This window comes from Paroedura picta, chromosome 9, assembly GCF_049243985.1.
Source record: "Paroedura picta isolate Pp20150507F chromosome 9, Ppicta_v3.0, whole genome shotgun sequence".
Lineage (NCBI taxonomy): Eukaryota > Metazoa > Chordata > Lepidosauria > Squamata > Gekkonidae > Paroedura > Paroedura picta.
Window position 1 is genome coordinate 64,921,044 of NC_135377.1, and position 21,521 is coordinate 64,942,564.

Genomic DNA, 21,521 nt, shown 5'->3' on the forward strand with positions numbered 1-21,521 from the left:
TACCTAAAATGATGTTACCTTTTTGCCTCCCCCTTTTTGGAACAGAACAAAAGCTCCGTGCTAAATAACAGATTGAAGCCCTGTAGAGCAAACCTGAGTTCACAATGGAGGTCAACGCCTTCTCCAAGGAACGGCTTCCTGAAACCGAGCATATATTCTAGCATGGTCCACGAAGCTCATTGGTGCACTTCTGTCAACAACCCCAGAACGAGAATAGCTCACAAGAAATGAACCTTCAGGAAATGGTGCTTTTACCACTGGGATATAAATCCATCACTGAGCTCTAAATATAGAGAAAGTAGCCCTATTTGTTGGGGATAGAGTCCTGTAGTATGTTAAAGCTGAACAAAGTTACCATGGCACCAGCTTTTATAGGCAAGAGTTGGCTGACATTACTTCACCTGATGCAAGATTTTTTTATTATTATTTTGTAGCTGGTTTCAGAAGGCAGCTGGGTTGGGCTGCTGTAGATTCCAGTCTAGTAGCCCCTAGAGACCAATAACTTTGCAGGGATTATAAACTTTCCAGAAATCTCCAATCCTATTTGTATTTGATGAAGGGAGAGTTGACTCATACCTTAAAAAAATCTTCCTGGGTTCTAAGGTGCTACTGGACTGGACAAATAGCTGTTACTTGGTAGCAGTTGACCAAAATAGCCCTTACTCAGATTTTTCCCTGACCCATGTTCCTCTATACATGCTTTCTAGGGATGCCAGTCCACAGGTGATAGAGACCAGTTCCTCTAGGGCAGGGGTGGCCAAACTGTGGCTCTCCAGATGTCCATGGACTACAATTCCCATGAGCCCCCACAGGGAAATGGGCACTGTGAAAGGTGGACTCTAGGCATTATTACCTATTGAACTTCCTTCTCCCCTCAAACCCCACCTCCCAAATCTCCAGGAGCTAGCAAACCTAGTTGAAGGTGAGAATAAGCAAGTGAGAACAAAGGAAGGAGAAACTTCAGCCACATGGAGGCAGCAGAGATGTGAATGGCAGCACCTGAGAGGACACTGTTGTGAGGAGCTGGATTTTACTGGGATGGCTTGGCAGTTATGGAACAGTTGTCTTAGACACTCAAAATCAGGCTTTCTCACCCAAGGTTTCATGAAACTCTGGGGTTTCCTGATGCCCCTGGAAGGGTTTCCCAAATGGATGGGAGTTAATTATTTTTTAATATATGTTTAATATATTATATGTTTAATATATGTTTTTAATTTGCTGAATAATTATTCCTGTGATATGATCATATATGGTCATGTTGAACCTCCCCATGAAAATGGCCAATGATGGCCTGGAGAGGGTGGGAAGGGGCGGAGCCCTAGGTGGGTGTGTCCACATTCTGCATGATTGCACCACTTCCATGGTTTTTCAAAGAATGTTTCAGGGATTTCTCGACAGTAAAATAGTTGGTAAAGCCTGCTCAAAACATTTTGTTGTGTCTTTCTTCTGAAAGAATGAAGGCTGTCAAATTTGCAATGCACTGCAATCATATTCTGTATTATTGGTTGTTTTTCACGCTTCTTGTTTTATGAGAAGAGGAGAGGAGAAGGTTTTTATACCCTGCATTTCACTACCTGAAGGAGTCTCCAAGTGACTTACAATTGCCTACCCTTCCTCTCCTCACAACAGACACCCTGTGAGGGAGGTGGGGCTGAGAGTCCTGACAGAACTGTGACTGGCCCAAGATCATCTAGCTGCCTACATTTGGAAGGACTCACCTGTCCATAATTCCAGCTCCTGGATCTTATATTGTCAGGATCTCCATAGAAAATAATCCCAAGGTCATTCAAGACATACTCTTGTCGTTCCTGCTCGTTCTCCAGAAACACAGCATCCTCTGCATCAGAATGTCGTTCACAAAGTCTGGTTAATACAGGCGCTTGGCTTATAATAGATGTCAGATTTTAATACTGCAAAATGATACAACAATAATGAAAACGGTGCCTTTTGTTCGTCTTGCATAGCGGTTGGGCACTCTCTCTCCTCGCACAGCCTCTGTAATTGGAAACCAGGCATTCTTTAACTTAAAAAGCAAAAAAAAAAAAAAGAAAAAAGAAAGAGGAGAAAAAAAGGATGGCAACTCCTAACTATTTTGAGCAGGATCCGCAAAGCATGATTAAAATGTCACCTCTTATCAAGCGTTTTATGATTTTGCATGGCTAAGTTGAAAAGCCTGAGCGCGGTGATGCAATTAGGCATCTGTATCGCAGATCAAAGAACAATTTTGAACTTCTTAAGGGTAATCGAGAGCAGCTCAATGTCAAAAGATTTCAAGGCAAAACCTGCACAGGGCTTTAAAAGGCTGACAGGAGGACTGGGATGGAGGCTGTGAAGCAAGGCCAGCGAAAACCTTTTGTGTCCTGGCCTGTGGGAAAGAAAAAGAAGAGCTGTTTTTTTTATACCCTGCTGTTCACTACTCAGAGGAGTCCCAAAGCAGCTTACAAACACCATTCTCTTCTTCACCACACAACAGGGAAGTAGGTGGAGCTGAGGGAGTTCTGAGAGAACTGCTCTGTAAGAACAATTCTCAGAGAACTGTGACAGACCCAAGGTTTTCCCCATCTGGCTGCATGTGGAAGGGCGGGGAATGAAATCCAGTTCTCCAGATTAGAGGATGCCTCTCTTAACCACTGTACCACGCTGGCTGTCAAGAACTGACAAGCACCAGAAAATAAGGGGAAACAAACAAACAAACAAGCAAGCAAACTAAATAAAACAGCCTGAAAAAACAGGTGATCACCAACGAGGTTGAGGGACACAAAAGTATCAAAATATATAAATGAACAATTGATTAAATAGGGCTCAAGGCAATTTAAACAACATAAAAAGGGAACACTTCTTTTCCCTATAGATCACATCCATATGTCGGTAAAACATGTATACCTTAAGTACAAAAAACTTGAACCTGACACGTTTCAACCTATAAGCTCTTCATCAGAGGTCAAAACAGGAACACAGTTATAAATGCAATGCAAATATAAAATGTCCTTATTCAACCAGGAGGTACCAAAATCTTTACTTAAGTAGAATGCCTTTACATTTCCTAGGTTCGCAATTTGCTATTATTAGTGGTTGTATAGCAGGGCCATTTTTCAACAGGCATCTATCTGGAATCTCCCCTGATTGGAAGAGGATCAAACTGTGTGCCCCTCTGAAATAACAGAGAGATACACACACCAAACAGATAACAACAAATCAAACCAGTTGCCAGTTTCATTGCAGCCATCCCTATATGAACAGGCAGCTGTTCACTTTAGTGTCCCCTCCCCCTATCATACTTTCCATCCTATAACATATTGGACTGCAAACTCCTCAGAGCAGGAGCTTGCCTATCTTGCTCCTGCTACAATATCCCTGTCACATTAATGACGGTGGGTGTTGCCCTGAGTGACTTCCGTACTGGTGTTTCCTCTGGATTGGCTTCTTCCCACTTCCACATAGCATTGTGGAGCTTTAGCGCACGTCCATCTTTACCCCAGCTTTCCAGAACCTGCTTGGATATTATCATTCTGGAAAGATTGCATTTATGCTGGTGTGTGTGCAGAAATATATGTATCTTTCATGATCCCAGCCACATTGGTGCCATTTCACCTGCCCTGGTCCTCTGCCCATTCTTGGACACCCATCTTGGATGCCCATGTGGTAAGGGGGATTGTGCCTATGTGGTAAGGGGGATTGTGCATGTCAGCAAAACTGAGAGTAATACCATAAGTAGTTTAGGAGTTTAGACTCTGTGAAACATCTAAATCCCTAAGCAGAATCACTCAACATGGTCATAGCTGAGACACCAGACTAAGATGCATCCACTCCCTCTGGGAATCAATGGCCACATCAGCAGGACAGTTCCAATGTGATAGAGGCAGAGAAATTCTTGAAAGGTAACTACTGAGCAGCATTAATGGTGGAAGGTGATACTGACGGAGGATCTTTTGTAGATAACAGTACAGCACAGAAGAAGGCAATGGTAAACTGCTTCTGAACATTACTTGGTTCCATCATCAAACTAAAGAAGATTCTTAAGTGTAAGGATGTACTAGTAGCAACCAAGATCAAGGTGAGCAAATAGATGTGAATTCCTGCATTGTGCAGGAGGTTGGACCCTGGAGGTACCTTTCAACTCTATGATTCTATAAGATAATTCATACCATACTATTTCCAATTACTATGTATGGGTGTGAAAGCTGTACAAGGAAGAAAGCGGAGAGGAAGAAGGTTCACAGATTCAAAATGTGGTGTGGGAGGAGCATTTTATGGGTAGTACTATGGATCAAATCAAGCCTAAATTCTTCCTGAAACTTAAAATGACCACACAGAGGCTACCATAGTGTGGTCACATCTGGAAAAAGGTCACTGGAGAGTCATTAATTTATAGGGTCACCATAAATAAGAAATGTCAGCACTTAATACCTATAGTCCCTTGAAGCAGCTTTGCCCTCTGAGCCACGTGAGGGCTTGAGGACAGGGATAGGTAACCGACATAGAGGTATAACACTATAGAGTTGTGCTGGCAGGGCTCATGGGAACTGTAGTCCATGGACATGTGGAGAGCCACATTTTGGCCACCCCAGCTACAGAGGTATAGAGCTATAACACTACAGCAATGTGTCTGTTGTAGATTTTAAACGCTCCTATGGTATTGTGGGGAATGGCTGCTACAAGAGACTGGGGCTTATGCAGGGAGACCCATCACAAGGAGGCCCTGTTGGCCTGTGCATATAACCAGCACCTGCAGGAACAACTAGGAAACTATTGATTATTATCACCATTTAGGAGTCAACACTCTGCATATGCCTTACCTGCACACCAGGGATTGAAGATTATGTACGTATCTGTGTCTGGATTTCGTCTTGTCCGGAGAATGCCATATGGAGTCAAGACAGCGACGTACATGCGGTACTTTCCCACAATGCAGTTGGGTGCTGACAAGACGGACAGGCTGACAGAGTTGTTTTCGTTCTGGGTGATCTTGGCTCCCCATTTCCCACTTTCCAGCTCTCTAACCAATGGAACCTGGATGTACGTGCCTTTGTTTTGTTGGGGATATCGCCCTGCAGCAGAGGAAAGAGGAAGGAATGAGTGCAGTAAAGTGAATAAATAACTCTTTAATCTATTTTATTGCATCCTGGTAGAATTTTTTTGCTGTTCACCAGGAATGGGAAAAGAAGCATGCTAGATCTGAGAGCCATAGAAGACCATCCAGTCCTAGTTTTTGAAAGATGATAGGCTTTTTTCAGAATCACAGAATCACAGAATCATAGAGTTGGAAGGGGCCACACAGACCATCTAGTCCAACCCCCTGCTCAACGCAGGATCAGCCTAAAGCTTCCTCAAGTATCCAAGGAAAATATGTATCCAACCTTTGCTTGAAGACTGCCAGTGAGGGGGAGCTCACCACCTCCTTAGGCAGCCTATTCCACTGCTGAACTACTCTGACTATGAAATTTATTTTCCTGATATCTAGCCTATATCGCTGTACTTGTAGTTTAAACGCATTACTGCGTGTCCTTTCCTCTGCAGCCAATGGGAACAGCATCCTGCCCTCCTCCAAATGACAACCTTTCAAATACTTAAAGAGGGCTATCATGTCCCCTCTCAACCTCCTTTTCTCCAGGCTGAACATTCCCAAGTCCCTCAAACTATCTTCATAGGGCTTGGTGCCTTGGCCCCAGATCATCCTTGTCACTCTCCTCTGTGCCCTGTCAATTTTATCTACGCCCTTCTTGAAGTGAGGCCTCCAGAACTGCACACAGTACTCCAGGTGTGGTCTGACCAGTACTGTATACCAGTGGTCCCCAACCTGCAGGCCGCGGCCTGGTGCCGGGCCGCGAAGGCCATGGCTCCGGGCCGCGGCTCCCTCTCCCCGCCCCCCCCGCAGTAAAAAAATTCCCAGGACGCAAGCTTGCGGCCCGGGAAGCTTCTTACTGCGGGAGGGCGGGGAGAGGGAATCAGGGCCGGGCAGCATGGCCCGTGCGGGCATGGCCTGCGGGCGCGGCCTGATGCGCAGGCATGGCCCGCGGGGGCGCGGCCCAATGAGCGGGTGCGGTCCGCGCGGGCGCGGCCCAATGCCCTGCCGGTCCCCAGCTTCAGAAAGGTTGGGGACCACTGCTGTATACAATGGGACTATGACATCTTGTGATTTTGATGTGATGCCCCTGTTGATACAGCTCAAAATGGCATTTGCCTTTTTTACCGCTGCATCACACTGCCTGCTCATGTTTCGTTTACAATCCACAAGTACCCCAAGGTCTCGTTCACACACAATGTTACCTAGAAGCGTATCCCCCATCCAGTAGGCATGCTTTTCATTTTTCTGACCCAGATGCAGAACTTTACACTTATCTTTATTAAATTGCATCTTGTTCTCATTTGCCCATATTTCCATTGTGTTCAGATCTCATTGAACTCTGTCTCTATCTTCCGGAGGATTTGCCGGTCCTACCAATTTTTGGACCATCAGCTCCCCTATAGATTATTCTAGCTACCAAAGATCTCAAGCCTTCATGCCAACCTATAATGTTTACTGCAACAACAGAATCACAAGAAACAATAACCTTCTGTAGGCCTTTCAGTAGCCGAGGGATCTTCAGGATAAAATAAAGGGCATTTCTGCACATTGAAAAAATAACGTTACACCATGGCCCTGGCGTAATGCTATTAAATAACATGTATCTGGCCATTCCTCACCTCCTGGCTCTCTTCCTTCCTTCTGCCGCCTTCTTGTGCTTCTGGGCACTCTGCATGCAGGCTTGAAATGGCGGAGGAGAGCAATGCACTATACTTGCGATTCTTCTCCATCTGTCAATCAAGCCAGGCAGCCAATCACCTTTCTCCCTGTTTTAAAGGGCCTCTGATGCAAGCTAATTTTTTAAAAGTAAAACTTCTCCGTTTAGATGCCTATGCATCTAATTATAGATGCATAGTGCTATTTTTAATGCCACCCCTTTTGGAATCATTAGTCTTGAAGCAATCTTGTTCCCAATTTTGAAGGGGGGGGGAGTTAGAGAGGCATGCTTAATGTGTTAACAGGTGGGGATTTTATTTTATTTTTTTTGCTTTGCCTGGGAAATTTAATGTGCATTCATTACTCCAGGCATAGACCTGATTTATTTTAGAGAGACCTTCTGCTTAATGGACTTAAAGTCCTTAATGCTAAGGGAAGGAAGGAGGCAGAAAGAAAGAAAGTAGAGCAGTGGCTATTAAGAAGGACAGAAGAAGAAAACTCTGATTTAAGAATCCTGCTTTGTGTTGTCTCTACAGGCTAGTCTACTACCTTTCCAATCACAAAAGTTCATGGACTGAACTTTGACATTCAAAGTGGAATCTAGACCGGGCACCCCCAAAACCTTAAACGTGCCGTCTGCAATGTGATTCTAAACAGCATTCCATGCATTTCTTCTATCTTCATTCATGCATTTTGGTTCTTAAGGTCTTGGATGGCATAAGCCACCAAACCCCACCCCTAAAAAGAAAAAAAAAACCTTCCACATTGCCACATTGCCACTATCTGGGCAACGTAACAGAAGATAGAGAACTTCAAAAGAGGCAAAGGGGGGGGGGGCAAATCAATAACAAATTTGGAAAGATACACTCAAGGACACTCTAAAGGGTAGTCTTCTAAGGGGACAAAGTACAGAAATATACACTAAAGAGGCAACTGAAAGGAGAATTTCTTGGCTGCTAACAATTGGGATTCTGTGAGTTGAATACGGCTTCCTTCTTTTGAACTATTGCTAGGGTTGACCTTTTCTTTCTTTGCAGTAGGTTCTTGCTTTCAGTTTTGCTACAGGAGACCAGCAAACCCAACCCAGAGCAGAGATCACTTTTTTAGAGAAACTGAAATGTCAAGAGAAAAGGGTCTTGCTGAACTGGAATATCTGAAAAACATAGGTGTGTTATTTTCAGAAGGAGGGTGTGGATATACTACTATTTTTATGGCTTTCATCTACAGCTCTTTTTTTTTCTTTCTCTTTTCCGGTGTCATAAATGTCTGTTGGAAATGTACATGTATCCAGCAGCTGCAACAGAAACAAAGTGGAGGTATAATTAAATCAAACGACAGTAAAAGTGGAATCCTAGGCAGCGTTTTATGATGGGCGTCTCTACATACTTCCTCACCCTGAGGTAAATTTTCCCTCCACCATGAAATGTTTACCTCAGAGACTAAGCTGCCTTTGTAATGTGGTTTTCTTTGTTATAATAATGAAACTCACTGTCCCACCCTGTCACTATTAGATCCTTTTGGTTTTATTCAGCCCTGGAGCCTTTGGGGAAGGTGTAAAGCCACATATATATATAAATATGTTGGGATAGACATAGCTGCCCATAGTGGCCCATAGTAATGTAATGTAATGTAATGTAATGTAACAAACTCTATATTTTGAGTGGAAATGTTGGGGGTCATCTTATACGCCCAGTCGTGTTATACGCCAGCAAATACGGTATATATGAGCCTCTTGTGGCACAGAGTGGTAAGGCAGCAGACATACAGTCTGAAACTCTGCCCATGAGGCTGGGAGTTCGATCCCAGCAGCCAGCTCAAGGTTGACTCAGCCTTCCATCCTTCCGAGGTTGGTAAAATGAGTACCCAGCTTGCTGGGGGGTAAAATGGTAATGACTGGGGAAGGCACTGGCAAACCACCCCATATTGAGTTTGCCATGAAAATGCTAGAGGGCGTCATCCCAAGGGTCAGACATCCACTGGGGATACCATTACCTTTATATAGTCAGAACAGCACTAAGGTGTTTTTACCAACAGAATTAAGATTTTATTTACAAAGAAGAAAAGGATAGCTGGAATTGGGGAATCAGTTTACTTTATACAAATCAGTTAGGTCCAATTTCTAGTTCTTAGTTACAGGCTTTTTGGGATGGTCTTGGGCTTTTCTTTTCGATGTTACAAGTTTCCTTACTGTGTCCCCCCTTACTGTGCCCCCCCCAAACAAAACCCTTTGTTTTTCTTTGATCTTTTATCTATGGAGTCTCCCTGAACTCCTCCCCCTGGGTTCCTAGGAAGCAGGCATGCTTAGTTTGCACCACCACTTTCTCTCTTTCTTGATAAACCAGTCTCTCACTGCCTTCTGACGTAACTGAGGCCTTTACTCACACACATGTATTTTAAGAAATACTTCCCTGATTTTCCATTATTAACTAGGCAGGGGATTTGGGAGTAACCGATTGTCCAAATTCTCACTGCCAAATAAATGCCCTAGTTGTTTAGACCAGGGGTAGTCAAACTGCGGCCCTCCAGATGTCCATGGACTACAATTCCCAGGAGCCCCCTGCCAGCATTCGCTGGCAGGGGGCTCCTGGGAATTGTAGTCCATGGACATCTGGAGGGCCGCAGTTTGACTACCCCTGGTTTAGACACTGTGTGAATTAGCTGTCAATAGAAAACTCTGTTCTCTCACTTGAGTTCCTCCTCAGAGAAGTTTATCAGCTGAGACTCAGACCTCATTCAGGCCAATCTCTGACAGAACAATCTTCCGTCAGCCCACAGCCAGTACATCAACTCCCACCACCTGTGGCTGGCCAATGACAGGGCTCAGAGCAGCCTGTTGCTGTGGCTCATCTGCCTACTGTGGAGCTTCTTTCACGGCTGCAGATAGTTCAGCACTTAGAGCTTCATTTTCTAACTGCTGTCCATCACACCGTCCTAGTCAGCCAGACAAACTCTAGTTGGTTGTTACAGAAATGAGCCTTGGAAATTTGGCTCATGTGATTTTCCCCCTCTTCCTCCTTTTTTGTTACTCAGCAAGTGAAGACTTCCCGGGTAAACCGTTGGCTTACCAGGTGCCTGTGAATGGCAGGCAAACTCCTGGTTGTTGTTGCCAATGCCTGCTGACAGTGAGCAAAATGGGGTGGGGCAGCAATCTTCATCACTGCACAATGACATCACTTCTGGTGTGACCCAGAAGCACTGGTATCACACTGGGATGGCACCCTAGCACTAAAATTGGGGGGTAAGTGAAAGAGCACTACCCTGGTGTGATACCAGCACTTCCAAGTCACACCAGAAGTGACATTGCACAGCCACAAGGATCAACCACCCTGGAGTAATTATTCACCTCCACCCATCTCCCACCAATTTATTACTGGATAGGACCCAACAGGAGGCACATAAGCTCATGAATTTCTAAGGCTCATTGCCATACAGTTTGTTGTTTCTTCTGAAGGCAATCAAAATGGGCTAAATTGAGAGCTCTCTCAAGGCCAGACTAGATGTGACAGTGTCCTTGTGGCTGCCATAGCCATGTTAAAGCAATTTAAAAATGCCACAATGGTCCAGTACTGATCAGACCCATGATGGAGAGGCTGTGGCACTTGCCCCTCCCACGAGGTCCATCAGTTCTGCAAGTGGGGGGACGTGCTTTCTGGGAGCTTTGCTACATGCTGACATCACCTGCTTCTAAAAAACAAAATAAAGCAAAACCCTGCCCAGGTTAATTGGGATCAATTAGATTTAGATTAACAATATTTTACGATATTTATACTATGTTTTTATGAATGTTGTTACTTGTCCTGAACAACTCAGGAGGGTGGGTTAGAAAGAACATTGTATTATTATATCATTCAGTGATGCTGGCATGGAACAGATGTTGGAGGGCAACACTCTGGCTTTGGGGCAAAACTCTATGGTAGAATTTGCTTCAGACCATAGAGCTTTGCCCCCAAACCAGAGGGTCATACACACCTTGATAACCCTGATGTGCTGACATCAATTCTGGGTGACGTCAGCACATTGAGTTAAAATGCAACATTCTTCCGAGTTAAGGTAAATTGGGGGGTCAGCGAGGTGCATCTGGAAAGTGGGGAACCCGCTCAGACCAATGGACCTGGCCACCCTAGCTGCAAGACTTTTCTTTTCAGCTTAGAAGTTTAATGCATCCTGCCCTGAAATGTCTCCTTTAAGCTGTTGGTATCATATTGCACTTGTACTGATGTATTTTATCATTAGGGCTTTACTGTTGATTATTGTTTCTTAAGCGCATTTTAATATTTATTTATATATCTCTTCAATTTATACCTAGGCTTTACCCCCCAAATGGGGTTCTGAGGCAGCTTTACGCCATTCTCTTCCCCTCCATTTCATCCTCACACAAAGTCACCCCATTACCTTCCATGGCACGCTGAGGATTTGAATTTGGGCCTCACAGATCCTAGTCTGACACTCTTAACTGCTATGCTGCACTCGCTTGTTTTAATAATTATTGTAATGTTTGTAAAATAACCTTGACTTTCTGAAATGTAGTATTGCAAAAGCTTAAATAGATAAAACTAACTCCACATGCAGAGGAGCACTTAAAATACCAACTAGGCCGTAGTTACTATTCAAGTGGCACAAAACGAATAATCTGGGGGAAATTCCATCCTTGCTGCAGTTATGGGGGCGGGGGGAGGGCAGGCAGACTCTATAAAGAATGGCTGTGCAGCTGGGTTCTCTCTTAGGAAATTGCTACCCGCTCCATGTCCCCAAAGTGTCACTGCTTATTGTTTTCTTTCTGTAAATAAAAAAGAACTCGGGGTTATAAAACAACCCCGGAAATCTACTGAATTTGCCACTGGGGTGCTTTTCTACCCTGGCCAACATAATACATTGGGGTTAAAAAAAGTTTTATGAATTTTTGCAAAAGAAAACTGATGCAGGGGAAGTCATGAACAGTTACAGTTGTCTATAGATTTGGGCAAACAGTAGACTTTTATTGGAGAGCAGTTTGCCCCCCAGAGAGGTATATACAGAGAGAGAGAAGAAAAAACCTCCCCAAATATCCAGGGCATTAGTGATTAATGATGATAAATGTTTTCCTTGACAGGTTATGACAGTTTTCTAATACCTTGGATTCCAGGTTTGGGTACTGTGAAACATTCACTTCTGCTACCACAAATATGGATTTTCTTGGTGACATTTGGAATTTGAACTCATGAAGCTGCCTTTTTTTTGAATCAGACCATTGGCCTATCTGGTCAATAATACCGACCGCTCAGATTGGAAGGAGCTTTCCGGGGTCCCAGATGTCTTTCGGATCACCTGCTACCTGATCTTTTTAACTAGAGATTTTGGGAATCGAAACTGGCATGTTCTGTGTGCAAAACAGATGCTTTAGTACTGAGCTCCAGCTCTTCCTCAAACCTGGCAGATATTTTGGGTTGCCATGTTTCTCCTGACAATCAGTGTGAGGTGGGAATGGGAGAGAAACTCAGGCTATGTCACCAGTGGCATAATTTCCAGTACTGGAAGTAATGTTATCATGTAGAGCCAGCTTGGTGTAGTGGTTAGGAGTGTGGACTTCTAATCTGGTGAACTGGGTTTGCAGCCAGCTGGGTGACCTTGTACTCATCACAATACTGAAAAAGCTGTTCTGACCGAGCAGTAATATCATGGCTCTCTCAGCCTGACCCACCTCACAGGGTGTCTGTTGTGGGGAGAGGAGGGGAAGGTGATTGTAAGCTGCTCTGAGACTCCTTTGGGTAGAGAAAAGCGGCATATAAGAACCAACTCTTCTTCTTCATATCATATTGTTGCAACAACGCTCTGGTTTTTGGGCAAAAAAACTCTGTGGTAAACAATGAATTTTATCATAGTGTTTTTGCTCAAGTATCACCATGACATTGCTGACATGACGACATCACTTCCTGTATGCGGTGGAAGTGACATTGCCACATTGCTAGCGATAGCAGCCTAAGCCTGCCTTCTTGGCTGGTTAAGCCCCCCTGCTGGTCACCTGATCGGCAGCAGGGGGTGGGACCTGGCAACCAGATAGAATTTGGCTTGTGGCAAGACATCCCAACTACAATTAACCTACATTTTTCACTAAGTGAACAAAAAAAAATTAGTTAAAATTAACCATTTCAAATTTACCTGTGTGACTCTTGATTTCTGTCCAGTGTTTTAGGGAGGCAGGTTCCCCTTTTTCTAGTGTAACGTTCTGATTACATGATTTTTGCGGGGGGTGGGGAATCGGGTCTTTTTATTCTACTGATAATTTATATTTCTATTGCTGTTTAAACAATTTTGGTATGTACAGTTTTTAATGTTTGCCAACTGCTTTGTCTTCCAATCAAAAAAGCACCGTAAAGTTTTAAATATATTACATCTGTCTTGAAGGTTTATTTATGCTGTCTGGTATCACAAGTTGCTTTGATTTTTGAATGCTTATACTAAATTAAAGGGATAATCAGGAGCTGAAGATGAACTAGTCCCTCCTTGGATAATTTGGGGCTCTTGATTCATGATTTTGGTTTCAGGATGACAATTCTCTTCTTTTATCCCCAGGACAATATTTGCATAAACTCCAACCATCTATGAATATTAAGAGAATCGCCACAATCTTATTCATGTAGTGTCTCATTGAATTAGTAACCTTTGTGAGGATAATATGCAGAGACACAGAGACACTCTCCTCTAGGAAAATACTGGTTTTCTATGTTAATAGTGGCTAGAAAATATGGCCTTAGAGGAGGAGTGGCCAAACTGTGGCTCTATGGATGACCATGGACTACAATTGAGCTCCAACCAGCATAGTCATGGGAACTGTAGCCCATGGACATCCAGAGAACCACAGTTTGGCCACTCCTGCTTTGGAAAGTGGATTTTATGTAATTATACACTGGAGAGGCCACTCCTTTCCCCAAACCCCATCCTCCCCAAAACCCCCAGGTATTCCCCAAACATCAGTTGTTGTTTACAGAGTTTAAATATACAAGAGGGCTGCTAAAAGAATAAAAATAGTTTTAGTGTGAAAAAAATTGTATAGAAGGAGGATGAGGAGAAGAAGATGAAGAAGAAGAGCTGGTGTATTGTACCACACTTTTTGCTAACTGAAGGAGTCTCCAAGCGGCTTACAATCACCTTCCCTTCTTCTCCCCACAACAGGCATCCTTTCAGGTAGGTGGGGCTGAGAGAGCTCTGAACAACCTGTGATAATTCCCAGGTCACCCAGAAGAAGAAGAAGAGTTGGTTCTTATATGCCGCTTTTCCCTACCCGAAGGAGGCTCAAAGCGGCTTACAGTCGCCTTCCCTTTCCTCTCCCCACAACAGACACCCTGTGGGGTGGGTGAGGCTGAGAGAGTCCTGATATTCCTGCTCGGTCAGAACAGTTTTATCAGTGCCGTGGCGAGCCCAAGGTCACCCAGCTGGTTGCATGTGGGGGAGCGCAGAATCGAACCCGGCATGCCAGATTAGAAGTCCGCACTCCTAACCACTACACCAAACTGGCTCTCGTTGGTTGTGTGTGAAGGAAGAGGGAATTAAAACTGGATCTCCAGATTGGAGGCCACTGCTCTTAACCACTACGCCAAGCTGGCTTTCCAAGAGGGGAAAGAGAGATCAGACTGTTGTTCTGCACCCATCCAGTCTGTTGTGGACGCAAACTGGAAAGAAATGTGCTTGAAGGAGCACGAAGTCTCCAACTGAACCAATCAGGAGACTGGAAGAGAAGTTCCTATTCTAACTATGCTAAATACCCATCTCCTCTGATGCCCCCTGTGGGACATTCGTCATACACTTTTGAATCATGCACACTAGAGGCCTTGCTTATCCCAGTGATAGACAAGCCAAGTATGTATTATTAATATCTGGAGTGTGGGCTTTTTGACTCCCGTATTATTAAAGAAAATCTCAGACAGGTCTGCTCTCACCTTTTTATACCCCCTTTCGGATGGCACACACTTTTAAATCTGTAGTTGCAAATTCAGTGGCACCAGACAGACATTTAATAAAGGAACTGCAGTCCCATTCGGCGGTAAAACATTAGTCTCCATTTGTGTGCAGAGGTAAGAACTCCAGAGAACAGAAATGCCTCAAGGAAAAATGGCAAATCAATTTACGGGCTTCGGAATACAAGAGGAAGAAAGGACTGGGGAAGGCCTGGTGCAACAGCTTTAACCCTCGGTCTTCTCATTCTCTGAAGCAGGGATACCTCCCTACATTATTGTGCATGCAGGCTCTTCCGGAGCCTTAAGGAGGGGCAGTGTGAACCTGGCTGTGGGAGTGGGGTGGAAGGGACCATCCCGTTGCTTTCGGGAAGGGATGCTGTTTGGTTTCAGCTTCTGAAGAGAAGAGAGAGGTCGACCTCCCTGTGGCCACAGGGAGCAGTGCCAAGCCCACAGACATTAAGGGAAGCTGTGCTTATGGCTATGCTTAGGGGAAATGGCTGCGATGTGCCTGTCTGAGACCAGAACTGCTATTCAGATACCTGGCAGTGAGCAACCCCAGAGACCCTTGAGTTTGCTGCTCCATTCAACACCCCTCGGGTTTTATCCCCATGACTCAAGCAGGAAGCAGGTGCCAAGAAACAGGTTAGTGGGTGCCTAGACACCCGTGTGGGGTTGTCTGGTCCTCCTGGTCACTGGGGAGGGGGCTGACGGGGCAGGGTTGCCAGATCCAGGTTGGGAAACTCTTGGAAAGTTTTTAGATGGAGCCTGGGGAGAACCTCAGTGGGCTACAGGGTCACAGAGTCCATCCTCCAAAGCCTCCGTTTTCTTTGGGGGAGCTGAGCTCTGTAGTTGGGAGATGAGCTGTAATTCCAGGGGTTCCCCAGTTCCCACCTAGAAGCTGGCATCCCTCAGATCATGAGCTGACCATGGTGGATTGCTGCACAATGCAAGGCGTAGGAAACAAGATGTTGTGTTTCTGATACTATTTTCACTTTTTTGCATTTATTATTATTATACTAAGCCCATTGCACCCAGGAATACAACGGGTGCTAGCACATACACCTGCACTGTGACCTTCCTGGGTTCTGGCCCTCCCAACTCCTGCATGGACTGCAGGAGCATGGACAAACCAGCATGGATACTCCTTTTGCAGCCTATGAAACATACGCCTACAGACCAACCTATATACTCACCCGTTTCTGGATATTTATTTGTATTTATTATGTGGCATGTGTAGGGCAGGCAGGAGAGCCAAGGATTGTCTGGCGCCAGGCAAGGGATGTTTAGAGGTGGTTGGCCATTGCCTGCCTCCACATCATGACCCCTGGTTGTCATTGGAGGAACCAACTCCCAAATCCTTGGAGATCTCCTGGCCACACACTAGACAGGGTGAGCCCTGCTTAACTTCTGAGATCTGACAGAGTCTATGTGGTTACGATGCACTGTAAGAAAATAAGGAAGTTGAGAATATATGTAGGATGTTAGATCTATGGACTACCATAGATGGACTACCAAAGGGGTCGCCAACCCCCAGTCCATGGCCTGATACCGGGCTGCGAAGGCCTCGGTGCCAGGCCGCCAGCAACCATACCTGCCTCTTCCCCTCCACCCCCCAGCTGCGAGAAGCTCGCCAGGACCTGAGCGCATGCGCACAGCCGGGCCAGCAGCTTTCCCTCAACCCCGGAGGCGGTCCTCAACCGGAAAAAGGTTGGGGACCGCTAGACTACCACACCCTTTACCCTATGTCAGCCATTCTCAACCTTTTTACCATTGAGAAACTCCTGAAACATTCTTCAGGCTTCGATAAACACCAGGAGTTCTGCAGTCATGCAGAATATAGTTTGGGGAGCGTAGCTGTGGACACGCCCATCCAAGACCCCTCCCCTCCCCCATCCAGGCCCATCATTGGCCATTTTGGGAGTGGGGGAGTGGGTCATATATGGTCACATCACCTGATAAACCTTTAACCAATTTAAAAAATATTTTAAAAATTAACTCCCACCCATTCTGGAAACCCTTCCAGGGCCATCAAGAAACCCCAGAGTGTCACAAAACCCTAATTGAGAGAGCTTGCCCTATGTTATCCTTACCCATCCATTGTTCCTCTTAATATTTGTGAAACAGCTCTGGGGGTAGAGAGTGTCCTGGTTGTCCGAGATGGAATACGGCCAATCAGGGTGTGGCCAGCAAAGCTGGTCGCACCCAGATTGGCCCTCCATCTCCAGCTCCCGCCCTTCTTCCCTCAATGCTAACCACTTTGCTCTCAGATGCCTGAGAGAGAAACACAAGGACACATTCAAATGAGTAGCCGTGTTGGTCTGAAGTAGCACAATAAAATCTGAGTCCAGTAGTACCTTTAAGACCAACAAAGATTTATTCAAGGCATGAGGTTTCGAGTGGAAGCACTCTTCATCAGACTCTTCACCTTAGGATGAGTGCCTGCCAGTGTCCCCTAGGTCCTATTGCCCATTGCATTCCTGGTTGCCATGGGCTTTCTTACTAGTTATATATATTTTTAACCGCTCCTACGGAGTGGATAGAATAAAACAGTAAGGGCCCTGAGGGTGGGCCCTGTCCGGTATGAGGAAGGGTGCCCATTGGCTCAGTCCCCTCGTGCCTCCCGATTGGGCCCTCTGCTTGTCAGTCCAGCCCCAAACCGCCAATCAGCAGCTGCACGTTTGGCCACTCAGGCACGAATAGGGAGGCATTTCACGCCTCCCAACCCGCCCCACCCCCCACAAGGGCAAACCTTCGCCCCATGGCGCCCATTCTTCTGCTGGCCGCCGAGAGGGAAGGTAGGCCCACAGCCCCCCTTAGCCTGGCCCAGGGTGTGGGGGAGCCTTCCCACACGTCCGGGGGGGGGGGCTTCAAGCCTTTCCATGGCCTGGGGAGTACGATTGCCGGCTCATAGAGCCGCCGATCTCGCTCCCTGGGCACCGGGAACGCTTTTTCCCAGCGGCTGGAAAGGCTTTTTCCTCCCCTCCCCCAGGGAAAAACCCTGGGGACGGGGTTCACCCTGGGGGGGAGTTTGGGGGGCCTAGCCCTTCCCAACCGCCCAGGCAGCGTTGCCAGGGCGGTTAAGAATGGCTAGCGTCCGCTGTATTTTTTTTTACAGCGGGCTTTATTTTTAGGTGTTATATATTGTTATATTCTGAAAATCCTTCTTTTAAATCTTTGAAACTGGCAACTGAGTTGAAACTTGCATTGTTGATCCTCCAAATGTTTTATATTGTTTCATCTACTGGTCTATGACTGCAAATAAACTGAATTGGAATTAAAATGCAGAATTCCTTTCCAAGAAGAGATGCACCATAGCAGCAAAAAGCAATATAAGTTAAGACATTAAGGAATGCCATAGTCTAATAACGTAATGTCAATGTTCTGACATAAATAAGACACCATTGTCTTACAGCAGGCTTTCTCAGCTCTGAGGTTTCTTGACAGCCCTGGAAAGGTTTCCTGAATAGGTGGGAGTTAATCAATTTTTAATAAATTTTTACAAGTTTGTTAAACATTTATCAGGTGATATGACCATATGCGGTCATGTCATTCTACCCCCCCCCCCAAATAGCCAATGATGGGCCTGGAGGGGATGGGAAGGAGAGGGGCCCCGGGTGGGCATGTCCACAGCTATGCTTCCCAACCATATTCTGCATGATCGTCTCACTTCTGGGGATTCTCAAAGCCTGAAGAAGGCTTTAGGGATTTCTCAATGGTAAAAAAATTGAGAAAAGATGGCTTATAGTCTCACCATTTGGTCTTTCTTTTGGAGGTCTATAGGTGATGCCTGCACCCTGGTCAGGCCTTTTAAAAAAAGAATTGTATGATAAGAGAAGCACCATTTCTTGTAATGCCCACTCTTGTTTCTTTCCTTCATCCCACGGGCCAAACTTAGCTTTCAAAATGCTAACAACAATCAGAATTTGTGAACAGAGATGGATGATAGTGGGAGGAGTGCACACGCCCACAGGCAACAAGGCCTCCATCACACCATTCTTCAGCTCTCTGGAAAACAAAATATTGTGAGCCATCTGTCACCCCCATGCAGAGAAAGTTGTTTGCTGAGGTCAGCAAAGGTGGTGCATTACATGATGCGACCAGCAGAGGGAGCACCAGGACTCAAAACAAGGGGGACGGATTCCATAGGCTGCCATGTTTGCCCCCTGCTGTTTTCCCTTTCAAAACACTCAGACCGATATTTATTTCCCTCTTTTAGATATTGTAAAGGCAATGTTTTGAATTCAGGAGGTATTTGCTGTGGAGAGAGGTGACAAAGAGAAAATATTTCTCCCGCTCCCAAAATCTGAGAACTCGGGGGCATCCAATAAGACCGATGGGCAGTAGGTTCAGGATGCAAAAAAGGAAATACTTCTTTACACAGTAAGTTATGAAAATGTGGGATTCACCTCCAGAGGATGTAGTGAGGGCCACAGGAATAGACAGCTTTAAGCAGGGATTTGACACATTCATGGGGGACAGGCTACTAGTAATGGTGACTGAAGTAGGTTTAACAGGTCCCACCCTGGCCACCAGTGGGAGATACGGGGGTAGGGATGCCACATTCAGGTTGGGGAACTTCTGGAGATTATGGGATGGAGCCTGGGGAGGACAGGGACCTCAGGAGAGCACAATGTCATAGAGTTCACCCTCCAAAGCAGCCATTTCCCCCAGAGGAATACATCTCTGTAGTCCTGAGACAATTTGTAATTCCGGGGGACATGGGGACTGGCATCCCTAGACTGAGGAGAACCTCCACATTCAGAGGCAGTCAACCTCTGAATCCCAATTCCAGGAGACAGCATCAGGAGAAGGTCTCAGCCTCTCTGCCCTGTTGTTGGCCCTCCAGAGGAACTGGCTGGCCGCTGTGTGAGACAGGAAGCTGGCCTAGATGGACCACCAGTCTGATCCAGCAGGGCTCTTCTTATGAATCACTGGCTGTAGCAGGTTAGGTTTAAAGCATAGCATGCTTTGGTTTTTAATTATTTGATGCCACTGCCTTTAACAATGCAATCTTGTGCAGAATTAATCAGATCCTGAGCTCACTACAATCAAAGGGAGCAGCTCTGCAGAGGATTGCACTGTGAATAAGCTCATTTCCCCACACAAACCACCCCCAACTTCATTCTGCTTTTGGGAGAGAGGTTACACACAGCGAAGTTAATGGATTTCCCCCTTGGTTTGGTTCATTTATTTAGCTCAAATGGACCCTTCATACACACTAGCAAAATTTGTCCTGAAAATATAATCATTGTGACAGAATGATAAACAGCTACGATTGTTTTGTCAGAGGGGTGGAGGCCTTATGATAAGGGGGGAATTGTAGGAGAGTTTTGCCTTTCATTTGAAAGGGAAAATAAAACTGCAGAACACGTACATCAAGCTGCCTTATGCTACGACTGCCAACTCCAGCTTGAGAGAATCCGGGAGATTTGGAGCAAACCACTGGAGAGTGGAATTCAGAGAGGAGAGAGCTCACCAGGGATCATGTGACACCTTGGAGTCCAGTTCCCAAAGTAGGGATATCAGACCCCCACTGGGGTGGGGGATTTCAGAATGTGAGGGAAAATTGCTCCCAAATTGCTGCTTTCTTGGTGATCCTTGCCCACCCCACCATCCCCCCCCCCGCCATCCCCCTGCACTCCCTGGAACCAGGACGAATGTCCCTACTTACTGATGTCTCCCAGAAGTGAAGCTCCGGATTTGGGACAAAACTCTATGGTTTGAGCCCGATTTCTTTTACCAGAGAGTTCTCATAAAAGCCTGAGCATTGTCTCCTGTCTCTGACATGCCAACCACTTTTGGGCGATGTCAGCGCACTGGATTCTGGGTTTGGGCATGTGCAACAGCGCCTGTCAACCCTATTCCAAAGGAGCCATTTTCTCCACAGGAACTAGCCTATTCAATCTAAAATGATGTCCATAAGTAGAGTTGCTAGCTCTGGGTCGGGAAATATTTGGAACTTTGGGGGGTGGAGCCTGAGGAGGGTGTCCACTAATTTCATAGTGTCCACCCTCCAAGGCATCCATTGTCTCCGGGGGAACTAATCGTGGTTGCTTGGAGATCAGTAGGAATAGCAGGAGCTCACCAGGAACCACCTGGAGGTTGGCCACCCTATCAATAAAACCATCCTCATGCTAGAAACAGGCTATTGTTGTTAGTTGCCAAGTCGTGTCCAACCCATTGCAACCCCATGGACAATGGTCCTCCAGGCCTTCCTGTTCTCTACCATTCCCCGGAGTCCATTTAAGCTCACATCGACTGATTCAATGACTCCATCCAACCACCTCATTCTACAGGCTATAAAACAAGCTTAAAAATGAGATCCCTCATTGAAAGCCATAAAGGCTGGCACACAAAGGACACGTGAATCCTACAGATCACAGTTTGGAATCTGCCATCAAAACAAATGCCGGTGGGCAGCCATCTGAGCAAGATCCTAGTCCAGACGTTCCTTAAAGACCAACATGATTTGCAGGGTATGTCTTTAAGGTACAACGTTCTTGCCATCAAAATTGCTTCAGACCCTTCCAAAACGGCTCTGCCACTTACCCTTGCGTATAAACTCTTTCCAGCCGCTTATGCGTATGTCTATTGTTGCTGAACGCCGCCACATAATTCAATTCCGCTGTTCGTCCACAACAGGAAATTTCAAAATTCTTATATTTTGAATGTCATACAATTTCCCACCATGTAGCAACATTTCCTCAGTTTTGCAAAGGTTGACTGGAACGATTCCTGTTCTTGACAACATCTTGCTCAGTAGGGCAGAATGAAAGAAACCAAAACCTAAAAACGATGCCTGTTTTTCATCGTGCCATTTGGCGTAAAGTTTGCTGCCAGGGTGATCAATCAAACACCAAGCTTTCAGA

The 21,521-nt window shown here is 45.7% G+C and overlaps 1 protein-coding gene across 3 annotated transcripts in view; it reads right to left on the bottom strand.

Moving 5' to 3' along the window:
• Nucleotides 1-21,521, bottom strand: part of F13A1 (coagulation factor XIII A chain) — a 96,132-nt gene that overhangs the window by 50,181 nt on the left and 24,430 nt on the right. For all 3 annotated transcript variants that reach the window (XM_077353123.1, XM_077353121.1, XM_077353122.1), the window contains exons 4-5: nt 4,797-5,048; nt 1,719-1,837 (exon numbers count right to left, since the gene is read on the bottom strand). In XM_077353123.1, coding sequence (XP_077209238.1) covers nt 1,719-1,837; nt 4,797-5,048 — 371 coding nt within the window. The remainder of the gene's footprint in view (nt 1-1,718; nt 1,838-4,796; nt 5,049-21,521) is intronic.